Here is a 17,412-nt window from a genome sequence, read left to right on the forward strand (position 1 = left end):
ACTAAATCCCATAGGTTTCCAGCAACCATAGAGAGTAAAGAACTTTGGGAGCTGAGGCGGGCGAATCATGAGGTCAGGAGTTCAAGACCAGCCTGGCCAACATGGTGAAACCCATCTCTACTAAAAACAAAAAATTAGCTAGGTGTGGTGGTACATGCTTGTAGTCCCAGCTACTCAGGAGGCTGAGGCAGGAGAATCGCTTGAATCTGGGAGGCAGAGGTTGCAGTGAGCCAAGATCATGGCACTGCACTCCATGCCACTGCACTCCAGCCTGGTGACAGAGTGAGACTGTCTCAAAAAAAAAAAAGTTGGTGAAATATTTAAAATGTGGATTTTCTGTTATTATTTTTTTTGAGTCTCGCTTTGTTGTCAGGCTGGAGTACAGTGGCGCAATCTCTGTTCACTGCAACCTCCGCTTCCCAGGTTAAAGCGATTCCCCTGCCTCAGCCTCCTGAGTAGCTGGGGCTACAGGCATGCACTACCACACCCAGCTAATTTTTTGTATTTTAATAGAGATGGGGTTTCACCATGTTGGCCAGGATGGTCTCGATCTCCTGACCTCGTGATCTACCGACCTCGGCCTCCCAAAGTGCTGGGATTACAGGTGTGAACCACTGCGCCCGGCCAATTTTCTGTTAATTTTGAGGATAGGCCGGATGCGGTGGCTCTCACCTGTAATCCCAGCACTTTGGGAGGCCGAGGCGGGCGTATCACAAGGTCAGGAGACCAAGACCTTCCTGGCCAATGTGGTGAAACCCCATCTCTACCAAAAAAAAAAAAAAAAATTAATCGGGCATGGTGGTGCATGCCTGTAGTCCCAGCTACTTGGAAGCCTCAGGCAGGAGAATTGCTTGAACCCAGGAGGCGGAGATTGCAGTGAGCCAAGATTGTGCCACTGAACTCCAGCCTGGGCAACAGTGCGAGACTCTGTCTCAAAAAAAAAAAAAAAAAATTTGAGGATATAGCAGTCTCAGCATCTCTCTAGTCCAATTTTGCTTTTATGCATAAAACTGTAGTTTTCCAAGAAATAGAAACCCTGTTGGAGCAGAATGTGGTGGTGCACACCAGCTGCTCAGGAGGATCGCTTGAGCCTGGGAGGTGGAGGCTGCAGTGAACCATGACTGCGCCACTGCCCTCCAGCCTGGGCAACAGAGCAAGACCCCTTCTCAACACCAAACCAACAAAAAGCAGCCTTGTTAGCAACGGACTGAGTTATTTTTTCCCAGCAGCAGAAGGGGTCAGTGAATGGAAGTGAAAGGGCGCAGAGGGGAGTGAGCACCTGGGTCAGGAAGTCTGTGTCTCATGGAGTTGACCTTTCGGCCCTGAGGAAGGGCCACTGCCAAGGAGCTTTCCTGTGAAATCTGGAGACTCCAGCCTCGGGAGGCCGACACATTCGCCAGCACGTTTCTAAAGTGAATGTGTGGATCCTCAGTTTGTGAGCGCCCGGGAACGAAGGGAAAGACAATGAATGGGCAGGAGGCACTGCAGGCATCGGGATAGATGCAAGGCCTGGCAAATGCAGGGGGCGGATTCTGTATGTTGGCTACAATCAGAATTATGACGGAAACAGACTGAGAAGAGAGGCTTCTGACAACGGCAGCAGGACTCAACGAGAGCAGCCCTCCCCTTGGCGACGATAGACACATGGAAAGGCACTGGGGCAGCTGCGAGCAGGCTGGCGCTGGGAGAGGGTGGCACTGGGCAGGCTTCCTGCTTCTCACAACTTTCTGCCTCAGGGTAGACCCAGGTCAGGGCCAGCGTGGGCATCAGAGAGGCACGTGGAAGAAGCCTGCCCTCTTCCAGGCCTAAAGAACCAGAATCAACTTTTTTGTTGATCACAGCAGCTGGAATGTCAAGGAGGAATTTGTGGATACAGCAAGCCATAGAGGGTACACTGCCCTCATCACTGCCTTGTACACTGCCTGCGCATGAGGCAGAGGAGGCACAGACTTCAAGACAGCCAACTCAAGCTAAAAGCAGGGATTTCAGCGGCTATCTACCACAGGGGAAAGAGTTTAGACTCTGAGCTGAGCAAAGGTCATTGCCTACTAAGAAAAACCAAAAAGAGCAAGATTCTTTGTAATAACATAATAGAATCCAGAGTCTCTACAATGGATCATCCACAATGTCCATGATATGAACAAATGACTAGACATAAGAAACAGGAAAATTTGATTTACACTCAAGAGGAGACGCAAATAGTAGAGATCAATTCTACATGACCCAGATATTGGAACTAGCAGAAAAGATTATACAGCAGCAGTTACAATTGTACTCAAGGATATAAAGAAAAATATATTTTAAACAAAAAGGGAATTTTAGCCAATAAATAATAAGTATAAATTCTAGGGCTGAAAAATACAAGCTCTAAAAAAATTGCTGGAGAAGTTAACAGCAGATTAAAGATAGCTAAAGAGAGTCTAGACAAATACAAATGAATCCAAAGGACAGAAAAAAGAATAATGAAGAGTAATTACAAATATATGTCTACTGAATATGGAAGACCTAACATTTAATCGGCGTCCCAGAAGCAAAGGAGAAAGAGAATGAGGCAGAAAAATTCTGAAGGAAAAAAGCAAATTTTCCAAATTTCGTGAAACACATAAATATAGATCCAAAAAGCTGAGGATAAATAAAGTGAAAACACCTAGGAACATCATCATCACACTGCTGAAACCCAAATTCAAACAGAATCATGACAGCAACCAGTGCGTAGGAGATGCAGAGACACATGACACGTAAGGGCCCCACAGCCCACAGCCGGCTTTTTCAGAAACAGTGGAGGTCCAGACATAGGGAAAACATTCAAGTGCTGAAAGGAAAAAAAAACCTGTCCAATTAGGACTTTTTAAAAAAAAATCAGAATCTTGCTCTGTCACCCAGGCTGCACTGCAGTGGTGCTTCCACAGCTCACTGCAGACTCAACCTCCTGGGCTCAAGCAGTCCTTCCACCTCAGACTCCCAAGCAGCTAGGACTGCAGGTGCATGCCACCGTGCCTTGCTGTTTTTTTCAGAGATGGGGGTCTTACTTTGTTGCTCAGGCTGGCCTCAAGAAATCACACCTTGGCCTCCCAAAGTGCTGAGATTACAGGCATCAGCCACTGCACCTGGCCTCAGAATTCTTTATCTGATGAGAATAAACTTAAAGAATACAGGCAAAATAAATACATTTCAGACTAATGAAAAGAAAGAAAATTAATCATCAGGAGATCTGAACTTGAAGAAATGCTAAATGGAGTTCTTCAGGCTAAAGAGGAAAGATACTACATGAAAATCTGAATCATTGAAAGAAGTAAAGAACAGTAGGTAAATGTAAAAGACTATTTCTTTCCTTTTAATTTCCTTTTTTTTTTTTTTTTTGAGAAGGAGTTTTGCTCTTGTTACCCAGGCTGGAGTGCAATGGCGCGATCTCGGCTCACCGCAACCTCCGCCTCCTGGGTTCAGGCAATTCTCCTGCCTCAGCCTCCTGAGTAGCTGGGATTACAGGCATGTGCCACCATGCCCAGCTGATTTTTTGTATTTTTAGTAGAGACGGGGTTTCACCATGTTGACCAGGATGGTCTCGATCTCTTGACCTCGTGATCCACCCGCCTCAGCCTCCCAAAGTACTGGGATTACAGGCGTGAGCCACTGTGCCCGGCCCCCTTTTAATTTCTTTAAAATACATACGACTGTTTAAAGCAAAACTTGTAAGACTATATTGTGTTTATAATACATGTCAATGTTATACACATAACAAATATAGGTGGGCACATGGGTGGGGAAATGGCCCTACCTGTTGGCACAGTTCATTAAGTGGTATGACATGAACTCTAATGTGGTAAGTATGTTTATGGTAATCCCTAGGGCGAACACTAGAAATCCAATGCAATAAGAGGAGTATAGATAAAAAGCTGATAGCTAAAATGAAATTGTAAAAAATATTCAACTAACTTAAAAGAAGGCAGGAAAGAAGGTTCAAAGGAACAATAATAAAAACGGCTAGGACAAACCAAACAAAAATGGTAGCCTGAAATCAAGCCATATTAATTATATTAACTGTAAATGGTTAAAACATTCCAATTAAAAGGCAGAGTTTATCAGAAATTCAGAAAAACTCAAATATATGCTGTCTATCAGCAATATACTTTAAATACAATGATACGGATAGGCAGAAGGTAAAAGGAAGGAAACAGATATACAATGCAGCGTAAGACAGCAGGACTAGGCACAGTGGCTCACGCCTGTAATCCCAGCACTTCGGGAGGCAGAGGCGGGCAGATTACGAGGTCGGGAGTTGAAGACCAGCCTGGCCAACATGGTGAAACCTCGTCTCTACTAAAAATACAAAAATTAGCTGGGCATGGTGGCGGGCACCTGTAATCCCAGCCACTCGGGAGGCTGAGGTAGGAGAACTGCTTGAACCCAGGAGGCAGAGGTTGCAGTGAGCTGAGATTGTGCCACTGCACTCCAGCCTGGGTGACAGAACAAGACTCCGTCTTGAGAAAAAAAAAAAAGTAGGACTAGCTATACTAGTGTCAGATTTGGTATACTTCAAGACAGACAGGATTACTGGAGATAAAGGGGATATTTCACAAAGATACTGTTTCCCAGCTTACTGCCTTGAGAGTTTTCAGACCACAGTGCAGGAAGAAGGTAACAGAATCAGCAGTCTCCCTATGCTGAGGAGACAGTTCATCATTTGGGGAGGTCCAAGTGGCTAGAACTCATGGAACAGAGTACTAGACAGGAGAGAACAGAGAAAAAGCACTTCGGAGTCTTGCAGAGGGTTCTATCTGAGTCTTCCTCTGAGTACTCAATAGTGTATATATGTGATGAAGGTAACCGAGGCCAGGGAAAGACCACAGGAAATCATCAGGTGGAATAATCCCCAGAGAGTGATCACACATGGCCAGGAACTGTTGGTGCTCCCACCAGCCAGAGTGGAAAGACCTCCCAATACAGGAGTCGGTGAGAAGAGCAGAGCCCTCACAAGGGTATCAGCTTCGTAGTGGGACAAAATTCGCACTAGACTCAAGGCTGTTCTATACCCAGCTATCAAAACTAAATAGCAAGCTGCAAAATGATCACATTATTCCCAAGTAACTTAACCTTGTCCCAGAACAAAGCTCAAAAATATTTACAAGAACACACACACACTGAGAGAGAGATTGAGAGAGAAAGAGATATTCCATCATCCAGCAACCTAAAACACTCACAATGTCTGGACTCCAATAATAAATTACCAAGCATGCAAAGAAGCAGACAATGTGAACCATAATAATAAGAATCAACAGACACAGATCCAGAATGGACACAGAGTTAGGAGACAAGGGCGTTAGATACTACAAATACGCTTCATACGCTCACGAAGGTAGAGCTAAGCGTTAAGCATCAGAGAGACATGAAAGATACAGGGAAGAAAGTGAAATCAGACTACCTAACATAAGAAAGATGAATGGGCTTAACGTATGAGTGAGAGACTGCAGAAGGAAAGTGGGGAAACTTGAGACGATAGGAATGGCAAATCCCTAAAAAAATGAAAAGCAGAAGATACCCTGGAGGAGAGAAGAGCATTAGTTGAGCGAGGGACGGTACTGTATACACAAGTCACTGGAATTCCAGCAACAGAGGAAAAAGACAAGGATAGAAGGGAACTTCTGCTGGGTGCGGTGGCTCACGCCTGTAATCCCAGCACTGTGGGAGGCCGAGGCGGGTGGATCACTTGAGGTTGGGAGTTCAAAACCAGCCTGGCCAACACGGTGAAACCCTGTATCCACTAAAAATACAAAACTTAGCCAGGCACAGTGGCACGTGCATGTAATACCAGCTATTTGGGAAGCTGAGGCAGGAGAATCACTTGAACCTGGGAGGTGGAGGTTGCAGTGAGCTGAGATGTCGCCACTGCACTCCAGCCTGGGCAACAGAGCAAGACTCTGAGTCAAAAAAAAAAAAAGGGCACTTATTCATGAACTGGGAGATTATATTTGTAAATCATACCTGATCAAGAAAATGTATCTAGAATATATAAAGAAAACAATATAAGAAAACCCAATAAAATGATGAGAAAAGATTTGAACCCGTCACAGAAGATGTGTAAATGCATAATCAGCACATGAGAAGGTGAGGTGCGCCTCACCACTAGTCATCAAGAAAATGTAAAGCACAGAGAGAGACTACCACTCACCCTCTAGGACGGCTAAAATCAAAAAGATAAAATGTTGGTGAAGATGTGGAAAAATGCTAAAACACTGTAGCTAAATATGTTATTAGCTAGTCGCTTTAAAGTATATGCTGTCTCTAAAATTAAAAAAATAATAAAAAAGCTACTAACAAATGGAACACTATTTTCTGTTTTGTAAAAATGCCTGAAAAAGAAACTGTGGTTATTCAGACCTGGGGACATGGCAGAGATTTCCTCAGAGCCAGTCTGTCACTTCCACGTGACACTGTTAGTAAGAGCCAGTAACACCATGAGACTTAATTTTTGCTACTGACAAAATTGTTTTCTTTTTTTTGAGACAGGGTCTCACTCTGTCACCCAGGCTGGAGTACAGTGGTGCCATGACATCTCACTGCAGCCTCAATCCCCCAGGCTCGAGTGATCCTCCCACCTCAGCCTCCCGAGCAGCTGGGACCCCAGGTGTGTGACACCATTCCTGGCTAATGTTTTAATTTTTTGTAGAGACGGGGTTTCACCATCTCTGGGTTGCCCAGGCTGGTCTTGAACTCCTGGGCTCAAGTCATTCTCCTGCCTCAGCCTCCCAAAGTGCTGGGATGACAGGAGTGGGCCACCCCGCACAGCCCCAATTTGACCTGGTCAACATTCACTTCAGAAGCCTCGCGTAGCGGGGTGCCGCAGGTGAGCAGCGCCCAGGGCTCACCGTCTGGTACTCCTCCGTCCGCACATGGTGCTCCACCAGGAAGCCGTAGACGTCCCCAGTGCGAACGGTGCTGTCCAGGTCTGGCTCCTCTAGGAGCAGCTCGCACTGCTTGATGGACTCCTTGGGGTCCTCCGTGTATGTCCTGCCAAGAGCAGAGATGAGGCCTGAGCCCTGAAGCCCTGAACACCTACTGCTCTTAGAGGTCAGAGGAGCTCTCTGGAATGGCAGGAGGAAACTTTCTATGAAGTTAATTAATTCATTAATTCCTTAATTTGTTCATTCATAAATTAACTCATCCATTTAACAGACTCTTACTGATCACTTTTATGCTGGGTCCTATGCTTGGACATGAAGACCAAAGACTTGTAGTTCCTGCTCCACAGAACAGTCTGGAGGGGGCTAGAAACATCTGGGCTAAGTGTGACCCAGTGGGGACGTGGGGCATGTGGACAGGGTGTGTGGAGGCACACAGCACCCCTTGCCCGAGGCCGCTGGGAAGAACCTTCTAAGCAGAGAGGCTGGCCCTTGCACAGGCCACGTGTGTGACTTGGAGTGAGGGTCTGTGGCAGAGCAGGGTGTGGCCTGTGAGCTGGGGCAGCCCCAGCAGGGTGAGCTGTTAGAACGCAGCGAGGTCCAGGACAGGCGACTGGAGCCGTGTGGAGCTCAGGCTCGCAGGTCTGGAGGGTCCAGGGCCCATCCTGCCACCCCTGACTCAGCTGTTCCAGACATGTGCCTGGCCTGCCCTCTCACCCCTGGCCCTCACACGTCCTCTCCCCTCCACCCATATCCTGTGCTATCCCTGACGACCAGCCGCTGCCCATTCTTCCCTGCTCCTGCCTCCTGGGGCCCAAGCTCAGCACATGCTGATACCCCAGAATTGCCACGTGTAAGTGGACTGTGCCCTTCCAAGGGGCGCTGCTTTGGACATCGTTCAAAGTACTTCTGGAACTCTTCTTTTGGAAAAGGTTCTCGGATAAGAGAAACGCCCTTGCTGGCTGAGACAGAAGCTGGGCCCTGAAGCCCACAGGTGAATGCTCACCATGTTGCCCACACAGCAGCTCTTTGAAAAGCTCAATTATCTGCCAATACATAAAGACTGGGAGGTATTCAAACAAACATAGAATCTTGGCCTCTCCTAAAAACTGAGACAACGGCTGCCCGGGTCTCCTTTCCGCCAGCTTGGAGCTGGTGGCAGCTATCCTACGGAGAGGTACAAGTCCACTGCTCACCATGGTCCCCACCATCCCAGGTCACAGTGCGGCCCTCAGGACTCCCCTGCCAAGCCCCTGCACACCCCGAATGGGTCCACAGCTCCTGAGACAAACCCTCTCCTGCTGCAGATCTGCCTCCTCCTCCCACTCCCACCCCCACCAGGTTGCCCTCTCAGGGTCACAGCCTTCCCGAGGCTGTGCGGGGCTCTGAGGGCGCTCCGTGAGGAGCTCGCACGTGCGTTCAGCAGCAGCACTGTCCCGAGTGAGCTCCCGTCTGCCGTCCAGCCCCTTTGCTGGCTGCGGTTTCTCGTGCTCAGCCCTCACCCTCGCCCTGTTGTCACATCTGCCCCGGCCCGGCCCTGTTGGCCCTGAGGGCGCACCTGCGGGCCTGGATGAACCTCTTCACCAGTGCCATCCTGCTCTGCAGCTGCGCCAGCCTGGTCTCCTGGTCCAGGGGGCTCTTGGTCTTGGCCTTGGACAGGCACTTGTAAGCCTCGGTCAGCGCCCCATGGGCTTTGTCGTAGTTCTGGTATTCATCAATCTCCACCTGTGCGGATGAGACCCGTCAAGACCCGCAGGGCTCCACCGCCCTCCTGGGGACCCCGCTGGAATCCCAGGGAGGGTGCACACCTGGGCACAAGCATCGTAAAAGCCGGCCAGGAGGTCCAGAGCCCGCCCCTTGGTGTAGAAGCTGATGATATTCTTCATGATCTCCGGCTCCTTGCGCCAGTCCAGGGACTGCAGGTAGTTGGCAGCCATGATGTAGATTTCCTTCTGCCTGGACACGCTCGCAAAGAACGTGATTTTCTCTGTGTCTCCAGACTTGAGCAGTGCTCTCATGGCCTAGGCAGAGGCAGGCGGGCTCAGGCAAGCAGGGGCTGGGCCAGGACAAGCACAGGGACCCAGAGTAGGAGCTCTCCCAGAAGAGTGGCTCAGGGCTTCCCGGAGAGAGAGATCTTCGTGGTCATGCTCCTCCTGGCCAGAAAGGCTCAGCCCTGGCTCAGGGTAATCGGGAAGGCAAATGGAGAGGCGTGCAGGGGGCCTGCAGCCTAAATGCCTGCGAAGCAGCCACGGCGGGCTGGGGCCGGCGCTCACCTTCAGCTTGTTCCCAGCCTGCGTGTACTTCTTGGTGGCCAGGTGGTAGCTGCCCTGGCGCATGCAGCAGTTTGCTATCTGCTCCAGCAGCTCCCGCCGAGACTCCTCAGGCAGGTCCGTGGAGTCCTTAGACACCGTCATCTTCTCGGCCATCTCCTCGGTGATAGTCATGTTCTGCTCCAGGCACAGCTGCAGGGCTTTGTGATACTATAAAGGTGCAGAGATGGGACGGGGCTGCCAAGGGGGCCGGGAACCGAAGCATGCCCCTCATCTGCCACCGCTTGAGAGGAAACCAGGCCCCTGGGGTGAGCAGCGGCCTCTGTTTGGCTGGGGTGGGTGTGCAGGGGACAAAGATGTCTCACCCCCCCGACCTACAGGCATTCACATGACTTTTCTCACTCTGTCAACATTCCAGAATGGAAAGGCAGAAACAATAGTCACGAGTGATAATATGCTCAAAAGATTATTACATTTGGGAGAAAAGGAACTGATAATTTTCTTGTATAATTCTCAATTTTTTAAATTAAAGATTTTTTTTTTTTTTTTTGAGACAGGGTCTCTCTCTGTCACCCAGGTTGGAATGCAGTGGTACAATCATGGCTCACTGTAGCCTCCACCTTCCCAGGGTCAGGTGATCTTCCTGCCTCAGTTTTTGTATTTTCAGTAGAGACGGACAGGATTTTGCCATGTTGCCCAGGCTGGTCTTAAACTCCCGGGATTAAGCAATACGCCTGTCTTGAGCTTCCAAAGTGCTGGGATCACAGGCACGAGCCACTGCGCCTGGCCTGATTTTCCTAACATTTTAAGAAAAATTTGATATTCTTCATTTGAGAATATGTTTTAGGCCAGGCACAGTGGCTCACGCCCGTCATCTCAGCACTTTGGGAAGCCAAAGCAAGAGGGTCACTTTGGCCCAGGAGTTTGAGACCAGCCTGGGCAAGATAGTGAGACCCTATCTCCACAACAAAAAAAAGTAATAGTTCACAAATATACATGAAGTAATAACACATTTATATTCAGAAAAAGAATATGGCCTGGCACGGTGGCTCACACCTGTAATCCCAGCACTTTGGAAGGCTGAGGCGGGTGGATCACCTGAGGTAAGGAGTTCAAGACCAGCCTGACCAACATGGAGAAATCCCATGTCTACTAAAAATATAAAATTAACTGGACATGGTAGTACGTGCCTGTAATCCCAGCTACTCAAGAGGCTGAGGCAGGAGCATCGCTTGAACCCGGGAGGTGGAGGTTACAGGGAGCCGAGATCGCACCATTATACTCCAGCCCGGGCAACAAGAGTGAAACTCCATCCCCTCCTCCTCCCCCTAAAAAAAGAAGCAAAAAGAGTGTATCTCAGGAGAAAAAGAATTCTGCCTTGGAGGTGTTTCCATTTCAGTACGCTGGGAGCTGCCAACAGGCTCTCTGCTATGCAGGTGTCCACGGTGCTGAGGAATCCCTGAGGATCAACCATCCGGGTGACAGGCTGGTGCCCTTACTGCCGTAAGCCCCGTGCGGAGCACACCCTGTGCACACGACACTAATGAGTGCGTGCATGTGTCTGTTAACTCTTAAGGGAAGGGGTAGCTGGGACAAGGGAGACATACCTTTGGCTGGGGATAGGTACTGCCTGCTGTGTTCCACAGGATCTGCTTCCCATGACCATCCAGTGGGTTTTCTCACCTTTTCACCCTGCTAGCCCAGTAAAATGGCATCTCCATGAATTGTGCTCTGTATTATTATTATTATTATTTCTTTAGTAGAGTCGGGGTTTCTCCATGTTGGTCAGGCTGGTCTCAAACTCCTGACCTCAGGTGATCCACCTGCCTTAGGCTCCAAAAGTGCTGGGATTACAGGCGTGAGCCAACATGCCCGGCCCTAATTTCTGTATTTTTTAGTAGAGATGGGGTTTCTCCATGTTGGCCAGGCTGGTCTGGAGTTCCTGACCTCAGGTGATCCACCTGCCTTGGCCTCCCAGAGTGCTGGGATTACAGGTGTGAGCCACCACGCCCGGCCCTAATTTCTGTATTTTTAGTAGAGATGGGGTTTCACTATGTTGGCCAGGCTGGTCTTGAGCTCCTGACCTCAGGTGATCCACCTGCCTTGGCCTCCCAGAGTGCTGGGATTACAGGTGTGAGCCACCGCGCCCGCCCTAATTTCTGTATTTTTTAGTAGAGATGGGGTTTCTCCATGTTGGCCAGGCTGGTMTGGAGCTCCTGACCTCAGGTGATCCACCTGCCTCGGCCTCCCAGAGTGCTGGGATTACAGGTGTGAGCCACCGCGCCCGCCCTTGATCTGTATTTCTACCAACCATATTTCCTTTTGAGAGGAAACGGCTCACAGCCAACCACAGGGCTCACGTCCATAGTCTCAGTGCTTTGGGAGGCTGAGGCAGGAGGATTGCTTGAGCCCAGGAGGTCAAGACCAGCCTGGCCAACATAGTAAGACCCTGTCTCTACTAAAAAATGTTTTCTAATTAGCTGGGGGTGGTGGCACATGCCTGTATTCCCAGCTACTCAGGAGGCAGGAGAGTCATGAGGCCGAGGCAGCAGTAAGCCAAGACAGCACCACCACACTCCAGCCTGCGCGACAGTGAGACCTCGTCTCAACAATAACAACAAAAAGCTAAAATGGTAAATTTCGTGTTGTGTACTTTTGCTCCCCCACACAGGTGAGTGCAACTCCCTGCGTGTGATCTGAGGCCGGCCTGAAGGATGGCGAGTCTACACTCACGGAAGTCCTAGGTGTGCCGTACGTGAACTCCAGGGCAGGAGGCACCCACTACAGCCTTCCTCGAGAATGCATAACCAGGTGAGCAGCCATTCCCACGGCCTCTGGCGACAGGGGCCCCTGAGCTGTGGTGCCTGCATGGAGCCGAGCCCAGGCCCCACCAGCCCTGTACCTTCCTGGCAGCCAACAGCAGCTCCACCGCCCTCTCGTACTGACTGTGCTCAATGAAGAAGTCAGAGCAGCGGGCCAGAAGTGCAGGGTCTGACGTCTCATCCAGGTCCTCTGCTATGAGCTGCAGGGCCACAAACTGCTGAGTGGCAAAGGCCAGCTCCAAGGCCTTGGAGAAGTGGCCAGCCTGAGGATGGATGTGATGGGCTCTGAGCAGCTGCTCAAGCCCTGGGGGCCCAAGGGCAAGGGTGCCCTGGCCTGCTGCCCTCCCTGAGGTCCCCACTGGTGGCAGGCCCTCACCTTGTGGTACAGCATGACTGCCCTGTCCATCTGCGCAGCCTTCTCATAGTATCGAGCCACCTCGATCATGTCCTCCGGGGAGCTGAGCAGGGCCAAGTTCATGAGCTGGTCGTCCAGGCCGTTCTCCTACAGGAGGGAGGCAGGGCCTGGAAGCAGCTCCCACCAGCTTCCCCAGGCCCGCTGAGACTCCGGAACGTGGCCGGGTATGAACCAACCCTTCACTTGGGTATGCTGCTCAGCAATCTCTGCGGTCATGGGTTTAAGGAGCTGATGACTTACTGGGTCTGTCTACAAGGATTTTCTGATGCTTTGTGTTCTATTTTACAGAGCACTGCAAGAAACACCTGACACAGAAGATGTTTCTGGGAGTGAGAGCCTGGGTTGGGACACGTGTACGGGTGCAGAATGCCCAGCAGCTTTCTAGGAGGGCCCGTGGCGCTTGACTACCTTGAGAGTCTGCTGTTTGCAAGGCCATAGGCGGTAAAGCAGCCTCACCCGCTGCTCAGGAGCCCTGGAGCCCGGGAAACATCTGGAGATAATGCAGCGCTTTGCAAACAGTGTGAGATGGAGGTGGGCAGCGGGGTGGATGAGCGAGGCCGGCAGGGTGAGGAGCGAGGACAGACAGCATGTCCCTGACACGATCCTCTCTCCCCACTTTTCCACCTGAACCTCGGGACGCGCTGGCTCCCCACCCTTGCCCGGTGGTACCTTGCACAGGCGAATGGCGTTCTTGAAGGCCTGTGCCTGGGTGTAGAAGTGTACCGCCTGCCCCACCTCCTCCTGGCTCTCGTACTGGCGGGCGAGGTGGTAGGAGGCCGCCAGGTTTCCCGTCTCGTTGGCTATCTGCGCAGCCTAGAAAGACAAAGAAACCAAAGACAAGACACGGTGGCCATGTGTCTACTTCCTGTCCGCCTCGTGAGTGTCTGGCCGGCCGGCTCCCTGCAGGCCCTCACCTTCTGGACGCTGCCCTGGAAGCAGTGGATGCGGACCAGGGAGAAGTGGTCCTGGGCCAGCTGGTAGTAGTGCAGCGCAGTGTCCATCTCACCCTGGCTCTCCAGGTACTGTGCCCACCACCGCCACAGGGTCCTGCGGGCAGCCCCAAGGCCGTGGGTTCTCCATCTGAGCCCTGCCCCAACCTGGAACGGCCCCCACTCCCACCCTGAGACACCCTCAGAGTGCATGTCAGCTGACCTGCAAACAGGCTGGGCCAAGGGTGAAGCCCCTGGGCTCTGTCCAAACGGAGGGTCTGGCTCAGGGCCTGTCATAGCTCTGAGGGGCCGGGGGATGCTGCCCCCGCATGCAGGAAGCCTGGGGAGGGGGCACTTGAGCAAGCTGTGGCCACCCCCCAACAAACCTCCAAGATAGAGTGCAGTCCTGCCAGCCTGGGCAGGGACACTCACTTATCCTTCATCTTATTCACGTAGAGCTCCAGGGACGGCAGGTCCTCCGACAGCATCCTGGGCACCTCGAAGCGGTGCGTGTCCGACTTCTCGTAGCTGTGAGAGGAGACAGGAGGTCCTCATTCCCTCCCGTCTCAGCCCCATGGGAAGCAGATGGGCTGAGAGGCAGCGTCGGCGAAACGCATCAGAGCGGTGGCCCTCGGGGTGTGGGATCTGAGCCTGCAGCTCTGCAGGGACTGAGCATGCACGGCCGGAAGGCAGTGGGGGCTCCCTGCACTGTGGGGGCTGGGAGGTGGGTTACCCATCCAAACCCCGGGAACAGGTCTACGAGCAGCTCCTCCTCTGGAGAGGGGGACATGGTGTTTGTCTGTCCTCAGGAGACACCAAGCCCATCTGTGCTCGGCAACCAACACCAGCAACGGGACAGATGTTTTTCTCTCTGCCTCAAAACCCGGGTGGCCCAGGATGGATGGGGCAACTCCACATCTCCGAGGCCCCAGCAGCTTCCTGCTGAGAAGGCTGCCAACGCCCTGAGACACACCCCTCCTCAGAGAACCTCCCTGGCCACCTCACGACGGCACAGAGAGGCCTCAGGAGTCAGAGCTGTCCAGTGAGGGTGGGGGGGCCAAGGGCTGCACTTACTAGCTGAGGGCCTGGCTGCAGTTGGCGCTGGCCTCCAGGTGCCTGGCGTAGCGGTGGCAGGTTTGGCGCAGGTGCACGCGGTCGTGGCGCTCGGCTACCTCAAGGGCTTTCTGCCACTGGCCCGAGGCCTGGTAGAACTTGTTCAGGAGGTCATAGCGCTGGCACTTCCTATACAGCTGCTCAGCATCCTCCTGGGGAATGAGGATGGGTGGGAGTCGTGCAGCCTCTGCACACCCACCCTTCAGAAACATGGTTCCACGCCAGGCCACCAGTCACTGCGCCCTCCCACGCTGCCAAGCACACTGACGCATGGGGCTGCTTCGGGCACAGTGAACACCACACTCACAGCTGCAGTGTGAGATGCACCACCCACTTCCCACAGCCACCCTGAGAAGTACCTCCTGATCCGGGGGCCTCTTGGGTGTTCTGCTCCAGGCCTGCACGCCTGCCTGGCACACACCCTGGAGAGCCAGCAGCCACCTTGCCTCTACTGCTGCAGTCTGCCCAGCTCTCCCGGGCCATGCCTCTCGGCTCTGCCCTCGTCACTGCAGGCTCAAGCCAGTGGATGTGCCCCCTCCTTCCCTGGGGGACTATGGCTGTGGGAGGTGTGGTGCCTTCCCTCCCACCCCATGGCGCGTGCTCTCTTACCAGCATGCCTAGCTGTGTGGCCAGCATGGCCACGCGGGCCTCCAGCTCCGGCTCCTGCTCCGCCTCGCGCAGCGCTCTGGCCCCACGGGCGTGGCCCATGTTCCCCAGGCACACCTTGGCCACGTCCAGCCGCTGAGTCTTCACGCACATGCGCGCCATGTTCTCCCAGACGGCCTCGCTGTAGGCAGACGGAGTATGTGAGGCTCCCACCCAGCACATCAGGGCCCCCCTGGCCCTATGGCCCCTTCTCCTGAGGCAAGTGATCATCAGGCATGGTTGCCAAAGGGGCATGAGGAGGGGTCTTCACCCATCAGCTCTGTCCGTGGGCAAGACTACAGGCCATCCAGAGAGGTACCTGTCACAAGTCCCACGGCCTCCTCAAACCCAAGAGGCAGGGGCTGGGTCCCATTAAAAGACAGAAAGGGCCGGGTGCAGTGGCTTACGCCTGTAATCTCAGCACTTTGGGAGGTTGAGGCAGGTGGATCACGAGGTCAAGAGATTGACACCAGCCTGGCCAACATGGTGAAACCCTGTCTCTATTAAAAATACAAAAATTGGCCAGGTGTGGTGGCTCATGCCTATAATCTCAGCACTCTGGGAGGCCGAGGCGGGTGGATCACAAGGTCAAGAGATCGAGCCCATTGGTGAAACCCCGTCTCTACTAAAAAATACAAAAATTAGCTGGGCGTGGTGGTGCACGCCTGGAGTCCCAGCTACTTGGAAGGCTGAGGCAGGGGAATTGCTTGAACCTGGGAGGCAGAGGTTGCAGTGAGCCGATATTGCGCCACTGCACTCCAGCCTGACACCTGGCGACACAGCGAGACTCTGTCTCAAAAAAAAAAAAAAAAAAAAAAAAAAACAAACCAAACCAAACCAAAACAAAAATTAACTGGGCATGATGGTACATTCCTGTATCTCTACTCAGGAGGCTGAGGCAGGAGAATTGCTTGAACCCAGAAGGTGGAGGTTGCAGTAACCTGAGATTGCACTACTGCACTCTAGCCTGGAGACAGAGCGAAACTCCGTCTCAAAAAAAAAGAGAGACAGAAGGATCTCTTATGCAGGTCACCAAGCTCCTCCTCCTTTTCCCCAGCTCTAAGCGGCTGTCTGCTCAGGAAATGCAGGCTTCCCGTATTGCTTGCACCCACAGGATCTGCTCTGAAACGGAGCCTCCTGCTCTCACCTGAGCCTGGGACTGCAGGGCCTCTGGTAAACCAGCCCTGCACAGCGGGGACCGTCACTTGACAGCCTGGCAGCCACCGGGGGAAACCTCGGGGGGGTGGGGTACAGGGTCCAGACTCTGAGTCAGCCGAGGAACATGGAGCCAGGGCTATCTCCCCAGGAGAGCTTGACCCAGCCCATGCAGGGTTCTGCAGAGCACTGGAGGCCTGCCGAGCGGAGGGCCCCAGTGGGAGGCCTGCAAATGGGCTGACCAATGGGACATGGGGGCCAGCATCTTTTGCCCCAGTCCTGTGTCCCACTCTCAGGCGGTGAGTTTTGTGTGTGTGAAGGAACAGAGTGCTGAATGGGCAGCTGTGTCAGGGCACAGGTGCAGGGATGGTGGAAGTCACCCTGCCTCTTTGTTTTTTGTGTTAAGACAGGGTCTCCCTCTGTTGCCCAGGCTGGAGTACAGTAGCACAATCACAGCTCACTCCAGCCTCGACCTACTGGGCTCAAGCAATCCTCCCACCTCAGCCTCCTAGCTGGGACCCAGCCAGCTAGGACCACAGGTGTGCACTACCACCCCTGGCTATTTTTTTGTAGAAATGGGGTTTTGCCATGTTGCCCAGGTTGGTCTTGAACTTCTAAGCTCAAGTGATCCCCCTGCCTTGGCTTCCCACCAGGCTAGGATGACAGGCGTGAGCCACCGCACCCCACCCTGCCTCTGTGTGGGGTTTCCTGCATTCCTCCCTCGCTGGTGCTGATCCACGCAGGCCGCTAGTCTCCGTGTGGACCAGAAATGACTGAGGCTTTGGTTTGTGTTGGCTCTGGGGGAGGCCGAGGCTGCTGACAGCCACCATGGGACATGGCGCTGCATGAGAACCATGTGTCCGAGTGTGGGGGTGGCACTCACAGCCAGGCCACCTGGTGGGACTGGGCGGGAGGTATGTGTCCAAGGCCATCCAGAGAGACCCCTCCTCAAGGGCCCTTGGGGCCAGCCTGGCCTGTGGCTTCAGCCCTGATGCGGGCTCAGGGCCTCAGACAAAGACCCTATTCCAAGCCACAGCTCAGCGTGGTCACCACACAGGGACTTGCAGAGGATGCACTGGTCACTTCCTGCATCTCTCTCCTCTGCCATCCATGCCCACCCCCCACCGCCATGCTGGAATGGCAGGCAGCAGCACTGCAGGGGCTCCC

General features: G+C 52.8%; 1 protein-coding gene across 2 annotated transcripts in view; it reads right to left on the bottom strand.

Annotated features, from left to right (window-relative positions):
* Positions 1–17,412, bottom strand: part of IFT140 (intraflagellar transport 140) — a 101,019-nt gene that overhangs the window by 2,336 nt on the left and 81,271 nt on the right. For both annotated transcript variants that reach the window (XM_032268059.1, XM_032268060.1), the window contains exons 19-29: positions 15,055–15,232; positions 14,407–14,597; positions 13,765–13,860; positions 13,318–13,450; positions 13,073–13,216; positions 12,365–12,490; positions 12,069–12,251; positions 9,170–9,376; positions 8,705–8,917; positions 8,455–8,621; positions 6,864–7,005 (exon numbers count right to left, since the gene is read on the bottom strand). In XM_032268059.1, coding sequence (XP_032123950.1) covers positions 6,864–7,005; positions 8,455–8,621; positions 8,705–8,917; positions 9,170–9,376; positions 12,069–12,251; positions 12,365–12,490; positions 13,073–13,216; positions 13,318–13,450; positions 13,765–13,860; positions 14,407–14,597; positions 15,055–15,232 — 1,780 coding nt within the window. The remainder of the gene's footprint in view (positions 1–6,863; positions 7,006–8,454; positions 8,622–8,704; positions 8,918–9,169; positions 9,377–12,068; positions 12,252–12,364; positions 12,491–13,072; positions 13,217–13,317; positions 13,451–13,764; positions 13,861–14,406; positions 14,598–15,054; positions 15,233–17,412) is intronic.

This window comes from Sapajus apella, unplaced genomic scaffold (genome assembly GCF_009761245.1).
Source record: "Sapajus apella isolate SASKATOON/1434 unplaced genomic scaffold, GSC_monkey_1.0 scaffold175, whole genome shotgun sequence".
In the NCBI taxonomy this organism is placed as follows: Eukaryota; Metazoa; Chordata; class Mammalia; order Primates; family Cebidae; genus Sapajus; species Sapajus apella.